Source organism: Heterodontus francisci, chromosome 12 (genome assembly GCF_036365525.1).
Source record: "Heterodontus francisci isolate sHetFra1 chromosome 12, sHetFra1.hap1, whole genome shotgun sequence".
In the NCBI taxonomy this organism is placed as follows: domain Eukaryota; kingdom Metazoa; phylum Chordata; class Chondrichthyes; order Heterodontiformes; family Heterodontidae; genus Heterodontus; species Heterodontus francisci.
The window spans coordinates 81,732,406-81,748,111 of NC_090382.1; the positions used below are offsets into that span (position 1 = coordinate 81,732,406).

General features: G+C 40.0%; 1 protein-coding gene across 1 annotated transcript in view; it reads left to right on the forward strand.

Moving 5' to 3' along the window:
- Nucleotides 1-6,248: 6,248 nt before the first annotated feature.
- The window catches only part of LOC137375713 (follistatin-related protein 5-like), a 517,934-nt gene continuing 508,476 nt past the window's right edge, over nucleotides 6,249-15,706 (forward strand). The window contains exons 1-2 of the mRNA XM_068043096.1: nucleotides 6,249-6,390; nucleotides 6,469-6,717. Of these exons, the coding sequence (XP_067899197.1) occupies nucleotides 6,249-6,390; nucleotides 6,469-6,717 (391 nt within the window). The remainder of the gene's footprint in view (nucleotides 6,391-6,468; nucleotides 6,718-15,706) is intronic.

Below are 15,706 nucleotides of genomic sequence, written 5' to 3' on the forward strand. Positions count from 1 at the left end.
ACAATGATTTTGAATGAGAGGTGAGAGGGGTGGAACGAGTTGCGATGCTTAAAGGAGGAGAAAGTGCTAGAGAAGTAGGGGGTCAGGCCAAAGTGTGATCCTGTGATAAACGCAACACTGCCACCGCAACGGACTTGGCAGGGCAAGTGGTGGAAGATGTAACTAAGCAGGGAGGCTTCGTTAAGCGGCAAAGAGTCATCACCCCTCAGCCAGGTTTCTATTAAGGCCATGATGTTGATGCAGTCATCCACAATAAGTTCATGGATGGCAAGGGCCTTGTTCACAAGTGAACAGACATTCTGGAGGGATATGCATTCCAAGTCCATTATTTTAGTCTTTAAACAAGTATCAAAAGTCCAAAATTCTTCATTAGTGAAGCACACATCCAATTCCTGGTGGCATAAGATATATTATCTCAACTCAAATTTGCTTTAGAGTCCACCGCCGTTCAAATTAACCTACCTTTAACAGTTAGGTTTGCTAATATATACTGTAAATCTTTGTGGGGCTGAGGAATTGTATATTTTAATTTTAATTATTTTAATTAAGATAACTGATTAAATATATTTTTCTTGTCTGCTAAATGAAACCATATCTTTTTCACAAGGTGCTTTTGAAACTCATAAATAGTAAAAGCAATGAGTGCCTAGTCTCTAGTTGATTACACTTTCCATTAATGCATTTTCCAATCCTTGTGGGGCTAAGAATTCATTCAGTTTTAATAATATGAAAGAAAATGTTGACATTGGATCTGTTTAATTAGTCAGGTACATCTGAATTCATGTTCATTACAGAGAATGCGCTGAGACCTAATGATCTTGCACTCAGGTCTGCGTTCTACGAATAAGGTCTTTTTACACTGAGGATTTGTCTCAGCTTTTAGACCAACTCTGGCTGCCAGTTCTGGTTGATGATTTGGCAGATGCAGACATTGTTAATAACCTTGAGAATGAGAACACAAGAAAAAAAAAACACCCCTGGGAATATAAATACAACCCAAACACTGATATCAATTATTAAAGTGAATGAAATTGCACCATTATTCCTCCCATGGCTTGTACCTTTTACACTCCCTGCTGCCACACTGACCTTGAGGTTCATTGTTGATGGAATAAAATTTGGGGGTCAATTTTAATCCTACACGCCCAAAAGAAAATGTGCTTGGGAACTCTCCCCTTTAATCTTGGCACAGAATGCCCACATTCATCGATTTTCAGCCCTCGTATGTAATGCTGCAAAATCTATTTTTGTGCTGATTTTTGATGCAAACCTGTGGTTGGTAGCTGAGTGCCTGCTAGACTGTAAGTGTTGTCAGGCTATTAAACCATTTGAGCCATCATATCTGAGCACAAACTGCTTCTGGCTGAATGTCTTAATATCCAGTGGAGATCACTAGATAACATTCAAAAGCAGGAGCCTTTGGTTGATTTTCCTCTCCCTGATCTGAGACCAATTGTAGAAATACCTAATGCCACTCTGGCTAAGAACAGCTAACTCAGAGCTGACTACGAATCAGTCAGTGTGTTCTATATGCTTCAGCTATACATTGCCTTAGCCAACTGAGGCATTGGTTGAACATTAAGAGGTAGTTCTTTCTGGTTCCACTAAAGACAACAATGCCCAAGCAATGCCAAATGTAAATGATGACTACAGGGAGACAGGTTGCCATTTAGGTTACACAAGGGTGAACTCACCGAGGCTACACTGTGAATGTTAAACCTCGCTAGATGTGGCACAGGTTGGGAACAGAACTACAGTACTGGTGAGTCTCAGTACTATCTATGCAACATTTCAGAATCTACCTATAGTCTAAAGGGGATGTGGGCTTGGTGACTGGGATTTGTTTTATTGCCAACTTTATGTTTTTGTGGTTTGCATATTTAACTTGAACCCAGAAAGAACTGGATTGAGATTGCCTAAAATAATTTTATTTAGGATCCTTAAAATTAGTAGAAAGGAGATTTTGCTTCCACCATTTGAGTTAATTTTAAATATCTGCCTCAGTCTTCAGGGTCAGTATGCTAACTCACATGCTTAATATGGTTTCTTTATAATGGACTGCAATATTTCTATGACTACAGAGGTCAAGCTAACAGATCTAGAATTCTCAGGTTCCAACATCTGACCATGTGAGAAATAGAACAGTAGTTATGTTCTACTCCATCTTTTATAATTAATGAACTGTTAAAATCATTGAACCACAACTCCCCTACCCTTGTTTCCTTAAATACTGTACTTCGGGATACATTCCATCGGGTCTTGATTTCTTATGAATATTCTAGTACTCCAGATATTATGCCCATTTTATTGTTCTTTACTTTCCATGAACTCAGGTATATTTTCTAACACTCTAACCACCAAAAAGAACTTTTTTTCTACAGTAAAAACTACTGTAATTCAAAAAGAAATGTAGACCCTTTGTAACCTCAGTTATTATTTAATAAATCTCACTTTAAGACTTCATAATTTACCCTAAAATGCCCTAAAATTATTTTAATGGTTGCAATAACTCAAATTAGTTTGTTTTAAGTTTGTGTTCTCCAATATCTCCTCTTCCTTGTTTTGATAGATCATTTACATTGTTCGTACTTATTGTGATATTTGAATTCAACTTTCTTTAAACAATTAGTTCTAGTTTTTGATAACTTACCATTGATTGCTACTTGGTAAATTTAATTTACATTCTCACTGATCTCATTGAAACCTACAAAATGCTTAAAAAGATAGATAAGGTAGATGCAGCAAAGATGTTTCCCCTGGTTGGGGAGGCTAGAACCAGGGGACACAATTTCAAAATAAGGGGAAGCCACTTAGGACAGAGATGAGGAGAAATTTCTTTACTCAGAGGGTTGTGAATCTTTGGAATTCTCTACCCCAGAGGGCTGTGGAAGCTCAATCATTGAGTATGTTTAAAGCAAAGATTGACAGATTTCTAAATACAAATGGCATAAGGGCATATGAGAATAGTGTGGGAAAAAGGCATTGAAGTGGATGATCAGCCATGATCGTATTGAATGGCGGGGCAGGCTTGATGGGCTGAATGGCCTACTCCTGCTCATATGTTCCTATAGTTCCTATATTCACCAGTGCATGCATAAAACATTCCATTTATTTGCTGCTATTCTCTCAGCATTGTTATCCAAATTGACTGTTTCATTTCAACCCTCATGGCTTTAAGAGTCAGTTTTCTTATAATTTACTAGAACTGTTTGAAATAAAGAGAAAATGTATTTTGAATTCCTCCTGGACACCCAAAGGCAACTGAGTGAGATATCAATCTAACATTACAATGTACATTGTTCAATCTTCCACTTTGCCGGAGACATCTAATAAATAGTCCTTCAGTCTCATAGTCATAGACAGTTGAGGAATTTATTTCATCCTTTTATTAAAAAGACTCAGTGCTTCGTTGAACTTTCTTAGACAGGGCAGTGATATTAAGCATTGAACCATTTTTTCAGGTAAACCAGAAGTTATTACATTACATGAGAAAGCACAAAACAAGAAAAGGCCTTTCAATCAACAGGCCATGACAAGTTTTCCCTCTTACAGATTCTATCCTACTTATTTAACCTCTCGTGGTAATATTCAGCGTAAGCACTCCAAGATTTCCAAAGACAATCGAGCAACTTTCTATATTATTTATCTTCCCTCACATCTCACTAAGTGGCCTTTCCCTGTTGCCCTCAACATTCAACTACTCCAGTTCTTCCCCCACCCCCACTCATGAACCATTACTTTCCATTGAGTATTTCTGATCATTTCTGTCAATACTTATTTCCAAAACCTGTAGGCCCCTTCTGAACCAGATATTAGTTCAGCTTGTTTTCAGAGGGACGCATCATGAACTGCCTTTGATGGGAATCTTTCCTATTTATTCATTACTATGTGGAGTGGAAATTCTTCTAATTAGCCTCATTTCAGGCTTGTTAATTTTAAGCCTCTTTTTTCTGTGCTTAAATCCTGCTTATATTTACATCATCTGTACCTCTCAGTATTTTAAATATGTTAATCATGTCCCCCTGCCCTTCAATTTTATGTTCTGTGATTAAAACAAATCGAGTTTTGTGAATCTACTCTTGTAATTTGAGAACTAGACCTGGTATCATTCTTGTTCATTGTCTTTTAACCCATTTCGGTACATCAATGTTCTTTTGAAGATAGAATGGGTAATTAATATTCCAAATGGAGTTTCACCAGTGAATAACAACATGACTTTTTTTTATTCATTCCTGAGATGTAAGCGTCACTGGCAAGGCTAGCATTTGTTGCCCATCCGTAATTGCCTTTGAGAAGGTAATGATGAGCCGCCACCTTGAACCGCTGCAGTCTGTGTGGTGTAGGTACACCCCTAGTGCTTTTAGGAAGGGAGTTCAAGGTTTTTGACCCAACAACAGTGAAGGAAGTCAGGGTGGTGTGTGATTTGGAGGGGAACTTGCAGGTGGTGGTGTTCCCATATGTCTGCTGCCCTTGTCCTTCTAGGTGGTAGATGTCGCAGGTTTGGAAGATGCTGTGGAAGGAGGCTTGGCGGGTTCGACTTATCAAATGCCACAAGATGCATCCTTATGTTTGATTAGTTTTGTTGATAGTTTTCAATTCTATTCACAGGCCTTCTCTGCTACCTAGTAAGAAAATAAACAATTCCTTGGATATTTGAGCATATTGTTAGATTATGGCCACATCTCTAACTTATTCCAGTTCTGACAAACAGTCATTATCATGGAACATTGGACTGAATTTTATTAGCCCACTGGGGATAGTCAGGGTGGCATGGGAGCCCACAAAATAGCGAGGAAAGGTGGGGAGTGAAGTGCCTATTGCCTTCCCGCTGACATTCAATTTTTTCAGGGGTGGAGGAAAGCCGTGGATGACCTTCCCGCCCAGAGACCACTTAAGGGCCCTTCCCACCACAGCTGGTATTTTATCAGCGGCTGGTGGGAGCCCACCTTGTGGGGTGGCTGCCCATTAACACCAAGCCACCTCCCTGTGGGCTGGGGTAGGTGGGGGCTATCCTGCTTGGGCAATCTGTGGCCCACAGAGGGTCCCCGGTGGCAAAGGCCACCCCTGCGCCCATACCACTCTCCTTGCCCTCAACAACCACCCCCAACCTCGCCACTTGCCTGCCTGACTGGCCCTGGTGAGCCTGCCTCACTTAACTGCAGTCCAAAGCCCAAGTGCTGCTCTTGGTCTCATACCAGTAGTGGCCACTGCTCCAGGTGGTGCTTCTGGGACTGCTGAGCTGTTGGCTCTCTGATTGGCCAGCAGCTCTTGGAGGTGGCGTCCCCGTCCTTAAAGGTACGGGAACCCTGGTGCCGTGCAATTAACTTCCTCAGCGCCATAAAATGCGGTCAGGTGTCCCCCAGAATGGCCAAGGCGGGGTTCACCTTGCCTTTCTGACCCGGCATCGATACCCCTGCCGCCTGCGTAAAATCTAGCCCGTTAACTCTGTTTCTCTCTCCAAAGATGCTTGCTGATCTGGCGAGTATTTCTAGAATTTCTGTTGATATTTTGGATTTCCAGCAGCCACAGTAGTTTGCTTTTGGTCTGAGTTGTTTTACATTCCTAAAAATAATCCATAAGGGGCTTGAGTGCTGTCCCTTCACATGCTGGTTTAAAGCGTGGTCAGGGTCAAAGTTTACTTTAGCTGTTGGCAGTAAGATACCTAAATAAAATGATTTTAGAATGGTCTCAATCTAGTTACTTATGGGTACAGGTTTACAGCAGAAAACCCTAGTTTAGTAATGGATTAATGGTCTTGGTCTGAGGTCACAAAGATTCTGGTGTTGAAAATAGAAATGTCATATAGATGCCATAGAGCTGCCTTTACGGTTTTGGATTGTTTGCATTGGTGGGGTAATTTACACCATATGAAATACTTTTAAAGTGTTGTCACTATTGTAAGGTAGGAATTGCAGCAACCAGTTTGCACACAATAAGGTCTTACAAGCTGCAATGAGATAATAACCAGATAATCCCTGTTTTTGTCATATTGCTTGAGGGATAAATATTAGCCAGGGCACAGGGGAGAACTGTCCTGTGTTTCTTCAAAAATAGAGCCATGAGATCTTTTGCATCCACTTGAGAGGGCAGAATGGGACCTTGCTTTATGTCTCATCCAAAAGATGGCACCTCCAACAGTTCTCACTACTGCACTCGGGTGTCAGCCTGTAGTGTGGGACATGAATCCACAATCTTCTGACTGCTACCACTGAACCACAGCTGACTTTAATGTTTAATCTGACCTAGAAATGTTTAATCCAGAGGAAAATTTTGAATTTGCTGAAGTTTCATTCTTCAGTATTAAAGTCCAACAACTTGAGGCAAGCAAAATCGCACGTACAAATAGGGTACACAATGAAAAGTACCAAGCAAAGTCTCTATCAAACAATGGTAATTTTACAGTTTTATGGTAGTGTTTGAAGCCCTCTACATACAGATTTAACTTTATATTTTCTTTTTTTTATATAGTGTACTATGGCCACGATGGTCTATACGGAGCTTGTGAAAAAAACTACTGTGGCCGTGGGCAACAATGTATCATCAGTAAAGAGACTGAGCTGCCGGAGTGTGTATGTATACAGCAGTGCAAGCCCAATTATATACCAGTTTGTGGCTCCGATGGGGAGTTTTATGAGAATCACTGTGAGCTGCATCGTGCTGCCTGCCAACAGAGAAAGAGAATCCACATTGTAGACAATAAAGAGTGTTTCTTCCAAGGTAAGTCACCATGTAGCAGCAATTTTAAAGGTAGACCATTGCTGTTTTAGGGTGATTTGGATTTAATTGTTCAATGTTTCTTTGCATTCAGCAGCACCAACCACTCCCCAAAACAAACACAACCTGCTCAGGGAACCAGAATAAGAGCACATAAAGCCACATAAGCAGTCCAGCAGCATTTGTGCAGTGATATTTTCCCAAATTATATCATTGTTTTTAATAATAAGCAAAGCATTCAATAGCTATGCCAAGGGCTTTCCAGAAAAGAAAATGATGCTTGAAGTAGATAGTCGTCTTGAGTTTGTAATAACAAAGGTTAATATCGGGCATGCAAGAGTTCATCATATTTTGATATAGTAGGACACAGCATCAGTGGTAAAAGATCAGATTAATTTATTTTATCACAGCGTTTGATTGAAAGCTATATATCGATTGATGGTATCTTCATGACATTCTTTACTATTATTTGCTGACCAACTATTTCTTTCACCTTTCAATTTTGAGCTGTGAACCTGTATTCATAAGTAACTAGGTTGAGACCATTCTAAAATCATTTTAATTAGAATTTTTATATGGACAGTAAACTTTCATCATGTGCCCATGCCTTAAACCAACACATAAAAGGACAATACTCAATCTTCTTAAGGCTTTATTTTAGATATAAGACAGCTCATTCCTAACCAAAAGCAAAATACTGTGACAGCTGGAAATGTGTTAATGCCATTTCAGCCCCTGGCCTAGCAATTTCTGAAAGCTGTAAAAGACCAGAAAAGCATAGTAATGGGTTAAATGGAAGCAGAAGCTATAATTAAACAGTACGGTACTAAGAAATTGGTATTAGGTCCACTTTAAAAATTCAGTGCTGAGCCCTCTTGTTATGAAGTTACTGTTCTTTGTTCAGCAGCCCAAACACAGTAGAATGCACGTAAAAAAGTGCTGGAAATGTGAAACAAAACAGAAAATGCTTAAACACGCAACAATTCAATCAGCAAAAGTGCCAACAGATTACGTATCTTTATCTCATTCGATATGTTGTTGACTCTCTGTTATTGCTGAAAATAGAGACATTTTGTCAAAGTTTTTCGTCTTGCATTCATCAGGACAATCCACAAGAATAACCCATGTAAAGAAAACAACAACTTATACTGCAAGAGAAAAGAGTGCTGATTGGTTGGCAAGTGAAATCTGATTGGTAGAGGTGTTGCCATGGAGAATGCACCAGTTTACAGTGGCTGACAGTTAACTGCCAAGCTTTATTTGAAATTTAAAGCAGGCAGCTTGACTCTGATTGGTCAAGGCATTGCCCTGAGGAATGAACCAGCGAATGGCTGTCACTTATTTTGTTCAGCTGAAACAGGCGCAATATGTGTACATGATCTTTCTGTCTGCAAATGCATCACACTGTGAGCCCTACTGACAACCTTAAATTGGTTGTCAGTGTAATTCTTTCCACAGTGAGCCATAATGAATTATTTATGTAAAACACTTGATCAACATTACTGGGAATTCATCAAAGAAGGAGGAGATCATTAAAGGCAGGTAGCCACTTAAAACTGAATGAATGCTAACGCTGGTAAAAAAAAAATTTCCAGTCTTTTCGACGGCTGTCAATGCTCTTAAAATATTGATGCAGCTGGTATGAAACCTCATCAGCCGTGGGCATGGATCAAAGATTCAACATTATTGCCCTACCTCCAACCCACCCTCTTGCCGAGAAAAGCTCTGCACTGGCAACAGAGATTTGTGAAATTATCTCTTCTATTGTAGGTTTTCCAAAGATTGTACAGAACAAAACCATGTTGGTAAAACATATTTAGGCAGGAAACAGAATCTGTGCATTAGTAATGGAGCAGCACAGCTTCCACAACACCTGTTTGATAGCTGCCGTAGTGTAAGTGCTGCTGTATATCTTGGAAGCTAGGAGGATTCCCCTGTATGACACTCCAGGACAACCTCCCCAGAGGGCAACAGTGCAGTATGCTTGGCAGGAACTGCCAGGCTTACCCAGTGTTGTGTGCAGGACCTAGACATAGAAACCAAAGAAGATAGTATGCTTTGGAAAGCTGCCAAAGTAAAGCAAACCCAATAGTATCATTTGCCATGCATTTGTACCACAAAATGTTACATATACACTGGTTCCATATTTACTTTTGACCTTTCAAAAGCAATCTCACAGCTCTTTCATTGTTTATCAGGATGCACAAACAGATACACTTTGCACCTGGCAGCATTGTCACATGCACCTGCAAAGAGCTTCATGAGTAAACCATTTTAATACATGGGGGATTATCTTCACCCCTCTACTGCCCCATTTTTCAGTGTGAAATGGGCGACAGCAAGACAATTAAAAAAAAAACTCACTGCTGGATTTTTCTAACAGGCCTCAAAACAAGACTGGGAAAAATTTAAATAAAAGTTACTTTTGGCTCTATGGTAAACTGGCGGGCACTACTCAGCTTCAATATTAATATTAGATTGCAAATAAATGTGATCTATTGTTTGAAGAAGGAAAACAGTTTTCATAAAAATACCAGCAAAAATTTGTAACAGCATATACTACAAAGTACTGGAGGACTAGAAAATAAATAAAAGCTTAAAGACTTCTGCCTATTGCTTATGAAGCTTCCTTTTGGGCCGCTTCTTGGGCAAAGGAAACATTCAGCCCAATTCCATTCTAAGCATTGAATTAGAAAATGGTTACAACAGAGAAGGAGACCATTTTGCCTTTTTTGTCCATGCAGGCTCTCTGCAAGAGCAATTCAGCTAGTCCCATTTCCCCCATCCTTTCCCTGTAGCCCTCGTCCAGTGCTTATCTAATTCCCTTTGGAAAGCCACAATTGAAACTACCTCCACCACACACTCAGGCACTGCATTCCAGATCCTAACCACTCTTTGCATAAAAAGTCCTTCCTATGTTGTCGTTGGTTCTTTTGCCATTCACCCTATATCGGTGTCCTCTGGTTCTCGGCCCTTCTGCCAAAAGGAACAGTTTCACTCTATTGACTCTGTCTAAACCTCTCATGATTTTGAATGTCTATATCCTCTCAACCTTCTCTTTTTTCCAAGGAGAACAACTCCAGTTTCTCCAATCTATCCACGTAACTGAAGTCCCTCATCCCTCGAATCATTCTCATGAATCTTTTCTGCACATCTTCTAAAGCCTGCACATCCTTCCTAAAATGCTGTGCCCAGAATTGGACACGATAGTCCAGTTGAGGCTGAACCAGTGTTTTATAAAGGTTGATTATAACTTTCTTCCTTTTGTACTCTATGCCTCTATTTATGAAGCCCAGAATCCTGTATGCCTTTTCTCAACTTGCCCTTCAACAATTTGTGCACATGTACCCCCAGGTCTCTCTGCTCCTGTACCCCCTTTAGAATTATATCCATGATTTTATATTGCCTCTCCTTATTCTTCCTACCAAAATGTATCACTTTACATCACTTCACTCTGCATTAAATTTCATCTGCCACATGTCTGCCCATTCCACCAGCCTATCTATGTCCTCTTGAAATCTATCATTATCCTCCTAACATTTCATCATACTTCCAAGTTTTGTGTCATTTACATGTTTTGAAATTGTGCCCTATACACCCATGTCTAGGTCATTAATACATATCAAGAAAAGCAGTGGTCTAGTACTGACCCCCTGGGGAACCCCACTGTATACCTTCCTCCAAACCGAGAAACAACCATTTACCACTCCTCTGCTTCCTGTCCCTCAGCCAACTTCGTATGCATGCTGCCACTGTCACTTTTGTTCCATGGGCTTCAACTTTGCTGGCAAGCCTATTATGTGACACTTTATCAAATGCCTTTTGGAAGACCATATACATCACATCAACCGCATTACCCTCATCAACTTTCTCTATTACCTCTTCTCTCTTTGCCTCTTATTTCTTGTTTCACTTCCCCTCCTAACTGTTATATTATTTGTTCCTTTTGTGTGTGAACTATTATAAGATTCACAGGAATACAAATAATATATGAAGAATACGTGGGTCTTTATTGTAACTTAAACTGGAACATATATACACATAACTAATACAGGAGCGCACCTATGCACACTTTACTCTATTGGTCTACACCCACAGCTCTCTGGTCATATGTTAAGCGACATCACTTATTTCAGTGACAATCCACTGACAGTCTCTTAATGTGATCCCACAACACTAACTTTCTACGTTGAGCCTGTTTCTCACATGTATTATCAACCTGACATTTATCATATGCACACTTTTTAAAATCTTTCTATCTCTTTCATCATTCAGGGAGCTTTGGCTTTGCTTGCCCTACCTTTTCCCCTCATGGGAAGGTATCTCAACTGTCTCCTCTTTAAAAGCAACCCATTATTCCATTGCAGATATCCCTACCAATCTTTTATTCCAGTTTACCGGGGACAGATCCATTCTCGCCCCACCAAAATTGGCCCTCCTCCAATTAAGTATTTTTACTCCAGATTGCTCCTTATCCTTGTCCATAGCTATCCTAAACCTTAGATATGCTGATCACTGTTCCCTACACGTTCCCCTACTGACACTTGATCCACTTCCAGCAATCCTTTCTTCCTTGTTAGTCCAGATACATACTGCTCATGAAAATTTTCCTGAACACATTTCCCCCTCTGTGCTCTTTACACTATGACTATTACAGTCTCTATTAGGATAACTTCAGTTATGAAGATAGATTGGAGAAGTTGGGATTGGAGAAGAGAAGGCTGAGAGGTGATTTGATCGAGGTATTCAAAATCATGAGAGGTCTGGACAGAGTAGATAGGGAGAAATTGTTCCCACTCATGAAAGGATCGGGAAAGAGAAGGCACAGATTTAAAGAATTTGGTAAAAGAAGCAAAAGCGACATGAGGAAAAACTTTTTCACACAGTGAGTGGTTAAGGTCTGGAATGCACTGCCTGAGATTTGTTCAATTGAAGCATTCAAAAGGGAATGGGACTGTTATATGAAAAGGAAGAATGTGCAGGATTATGGGGAGAAGGTGGGGGAGTGGCACTAGGTGACTTGCTCATTCGGAGAGCTGGTGCAGACATGATGGGCTGAATAGCCTCCTTCTACGCTGTAACAATTCTGTGATTCTGTAAATTAAAGTCCCCAATTATCACTACGCTATAATTTTAGTACCCCTCTGTAATTTCCCTGCAAATTTGCTCCTCTATATCTTTCCCACTAGTTGATGACCTATAGAATATACCCAGTAGTGTAATGGCATCTCTATTGTTTCTTAACTCTAACCAAATAATTCTGTACGTGACCCCTCCAGGACATTCTCTCTCTCTCTAGCACTGTAATATTCTCCTTAATCAGTACTTCCACCCCTCCTTCTTTCTTTCCTTCCTTCCCTATCTTTCCTGAACACCTTGTATTCAGGAATATTTAGTTCACAATCCTGCCCTTTTATGAGCCAGATCTCCATTATTCCATAACATCATACTCCCTTGTGACTGCGCCTACAGCTCACCAATCATATTTACCACGCTTTGTGTGTTTACATGTATGCACTGTAAACCTAATTTAGATCTTTTGGCACTCCCTCATAGTCTGACCCCACCTATTGTTTCAGATGGAGATTTATTCTGAGTTGTATTTATCATTACGGCTAGAGCATTTTGAGATGAGTCAAAAAGGCCAGCCAGTAGGTCGTCCTTGATATTAATGTGCTGCATATCTAGCTGTAAGAAACTCAGCCACATTTTTTGATCCTGCATTGTTTGTCAAAGTACTGTGCTACAAGCCTTAGTAACTGGCAACTTACCATACTATCTCAATTTAAATTAGCACACATCCATATGTGAGACTAAGAGTTCTATGTGAAATTGTATTGGACTATTATCCAGATCCCCAAACTGCAACATAAGTACTGGCTCCTGAATTTTATTTGTTATGAGCTGAGTCTCACTTTTCTTAGTAAGACACTGAAATGACACATACTGTAATATTGTGCTTATGTAAGTCAACTATTGCCTCCATATCATGCATACATATTTCATAAGATACTGAATTAAACAAGAAACCTATCAGTAGTTCTGTGGGCACTCAAGTTTTTTTGCATGCTGAATTAGAAAAACATAGTTAACATGCATCCATTTGACATCTTATAGATAAGAGGGAGAGGAAGAAATGTCTAATGCAACTTTTTCAGAGAAGAGAGGCTGTAAATGAATCCTTGGGATGTGGAACCAATGTGCCCATCTTCCTTCTTGGGGCCAATTGTAGGGGAATATCAGAATAGGGTGCTTAAAATACTGAAAGCCCTTGGAAAGGCACCAAAAGGTGCCTTAACCTATTAGATGGAAAGTCAAGGGGGAAATAGTGCATTACAGTCACAGAAGTTGCCATTTGAGACTTTGATCAGGGTGTGTCACTACTGTGAAAAGGACTTGATTGGAGAGATTCAAATGGAGTTGCATGAAAGATAATCATGAATTTGGGAGGCAATAACACATTCATGGACTTTGGAGAGTAAAGGTAGGTTGGATGTGAATAATGAGCAGTCCTGTCAGACGAGTAAAGGAGGAGCAGAGGAGCCTTAGAGTAAAGAATCCTATAGGCAAGAATGATCATAACATGATAGAATTACACATTCAGTTTGAGAGTAAGAAATTTGGGGCTGAAACTTGTGCCTTAAACTTAAATAAAGGCAAATACAAAGATATCAAGACAAAGTTGGCCACAGTGGACTGGGTTAAAAGGTAATAGATAATCAGTGACAGACAACTCTCAAAAAAGATATATATCATTGAGAAAGAAAGACCTACGAGAAGGAGGCATCATCTGTGGCTAACTAAGGAAGTTAAGAATGGTATCAAATTGAAAGAAAAGATGTGCAATGCTGTGAAGATCGATGGTAGGCCAGAAGATTGGGCAAATTTTAGAAACCAGCAGAGGATGCCAAAAAATGGAGGGAGAGATTAGAATATAAGTGTAAACCTGCAAGAACTATCAAAAAAAAGACAGTAAGAGCTTCTAAAAATATATAAAAAGGAAGCGAGTAGCTAAAGCAGATGTTGGTGCCTTAGAGGACGAGACTGGGGAATTAATAATGGGAAACCAGGAAATGCCAGAGACTTTGAACAAGTATTTCGTATTTGTCTTCACAGAAGAAAACACTAAAAGCATCCCAATAATAGCAGAAAATCAAGGGGCAAAAGACAGGGAGGAACTTAAAACAATCACTATCACTAAAGAAAAAGTACTAGGAATACTAATGGGAATAAAGGCTGACAAGACCCATGGATCTGTTGGTCTACATCCTGGGTTCTTAGAAGAATTGGCATGCGTAGAGAGTGGATGCATTGGTTGTAATCTTCCAAAATTCCCTAGATTCTGGAAAAGTCCCAGTGGATTGGAAAACCACAAATGTAACACCTCTATTCAAGAAAGCGGGGGTGGGGGGCGGTGACGGGTGCGGGGGTGGGGGTGGGTGGAGACAGAAAGCAGGAAACTATAGGCCAGTTAGCCTAACATCTGACATTGGGAAATTGCTATACTCCATAATTAAAGAAGTAGTAGCAGGACATTTAGCAAATCATAATACAATCAAGCAGAGTCAACATGTTTAGTGAAAAGAAAATCGTGTTTGACAAATTTATTAGAGTTCTTTGTGGATGTAGCAAGCATGGTGGATAAAGAGAAACTGGTAGATGTAATGAATTTGGATTTCCAAAAGGCATTCAGTAAGGTGCCATATAAAAGGTTACTGCACAAGATAAGAGCTCATGATGTTGGGGACAATATGTTAGAATGCATAGAGGATTGGCTAATTAACAGGAAAAAGAAAGTCAGAATAAATAGATTGGCAAACTGTAACGAGTGGAATTTTTTCCTATTTGTTTTGTAGGATGTGGGCATCGTGGGCTAGGCCAGCATTTGTTGCCACTGAGTGGCTTGCTAGGCCATTTTAAGAATCAACCACCTTGCTGTGGGTCTGGAATCACATGTAGGCTGGCAGATTTCCTTCCCTAAAGGACATCAGTGAACCAGATGGGTTTTCACAACAATTGACAATGATTTCATGGTTATCATTAGAATAGCTTTTTAAAAAAATTCCAGATTTATGAATTGAATTCAAATTTCACTATCTGCTGTGATGGGATTCAAACCCATGTCCACAGAGCATTGGCCTGAGCTCAGGATTACTAGTCTAGTGACTTACCACTACGTCACCACCTCCTGTACACATAGCCACATAGATCAGTGCTGGGGCCTCAACTATTTACCATCTATATCAATTACTTGGATGAAGGGACTGAGTGTATTGTAACCAAACTTGTTGACAGAACAAAGATAGGTAGGAAAGCAAGTTGCGAGGAGCACACAAAAATTCTGTAAAGGGATATAGATAGGTTACATGAGTGGGCAAAAATTTGGAGGATGGAACATAATGTGGGAAAATGTGAAGTTGTCCACTTTGGTTGGAAGAATGGAAAAGCAGACCATCATTTAAAAGGAGAGAGAGACTGCAGAATGCTGCAGTACAGAGGGATCTGGGTGTCCTCGTACATAAATCAGAAGAAGTTAGCATGCAGGTACAGCAAGCAATTGGGAAGGCAAATGGAATGTTGGCTTTTATTGCAAGGGGAATGGAGTATAAAAATAGGGAAGGCTTGCTAAAACTGTACAGGGTGTTAGGGAGACCACACTCAGAGTACTGTTTACAGTTTTGGTCTCCTTATTTAAGGAGGAATATGCTTGCATTGGAGGCAGTTCAGAGAAGGTTCACTAGACTGATTCCTGGGATTAAGGGGCTGTGTTATGAAAAAGGTTGAGCAGGTTGGACCTATACTTATTGGAGTTTAGAAGAATGAGAGATGATCTTATTGAAACATATAAGATTCTGAAGGGTAGATGCTGAGAGGATGTTTCCCTCATGGGGGAATCTGGAACTAGGGGGCACAGTTTCAAAATAAAGGGTCTCCCATTTAAGATGCAGTTGAAGAGGAATTTCTTCTCTCAGGGTTGTTAATCTTTGGAAAT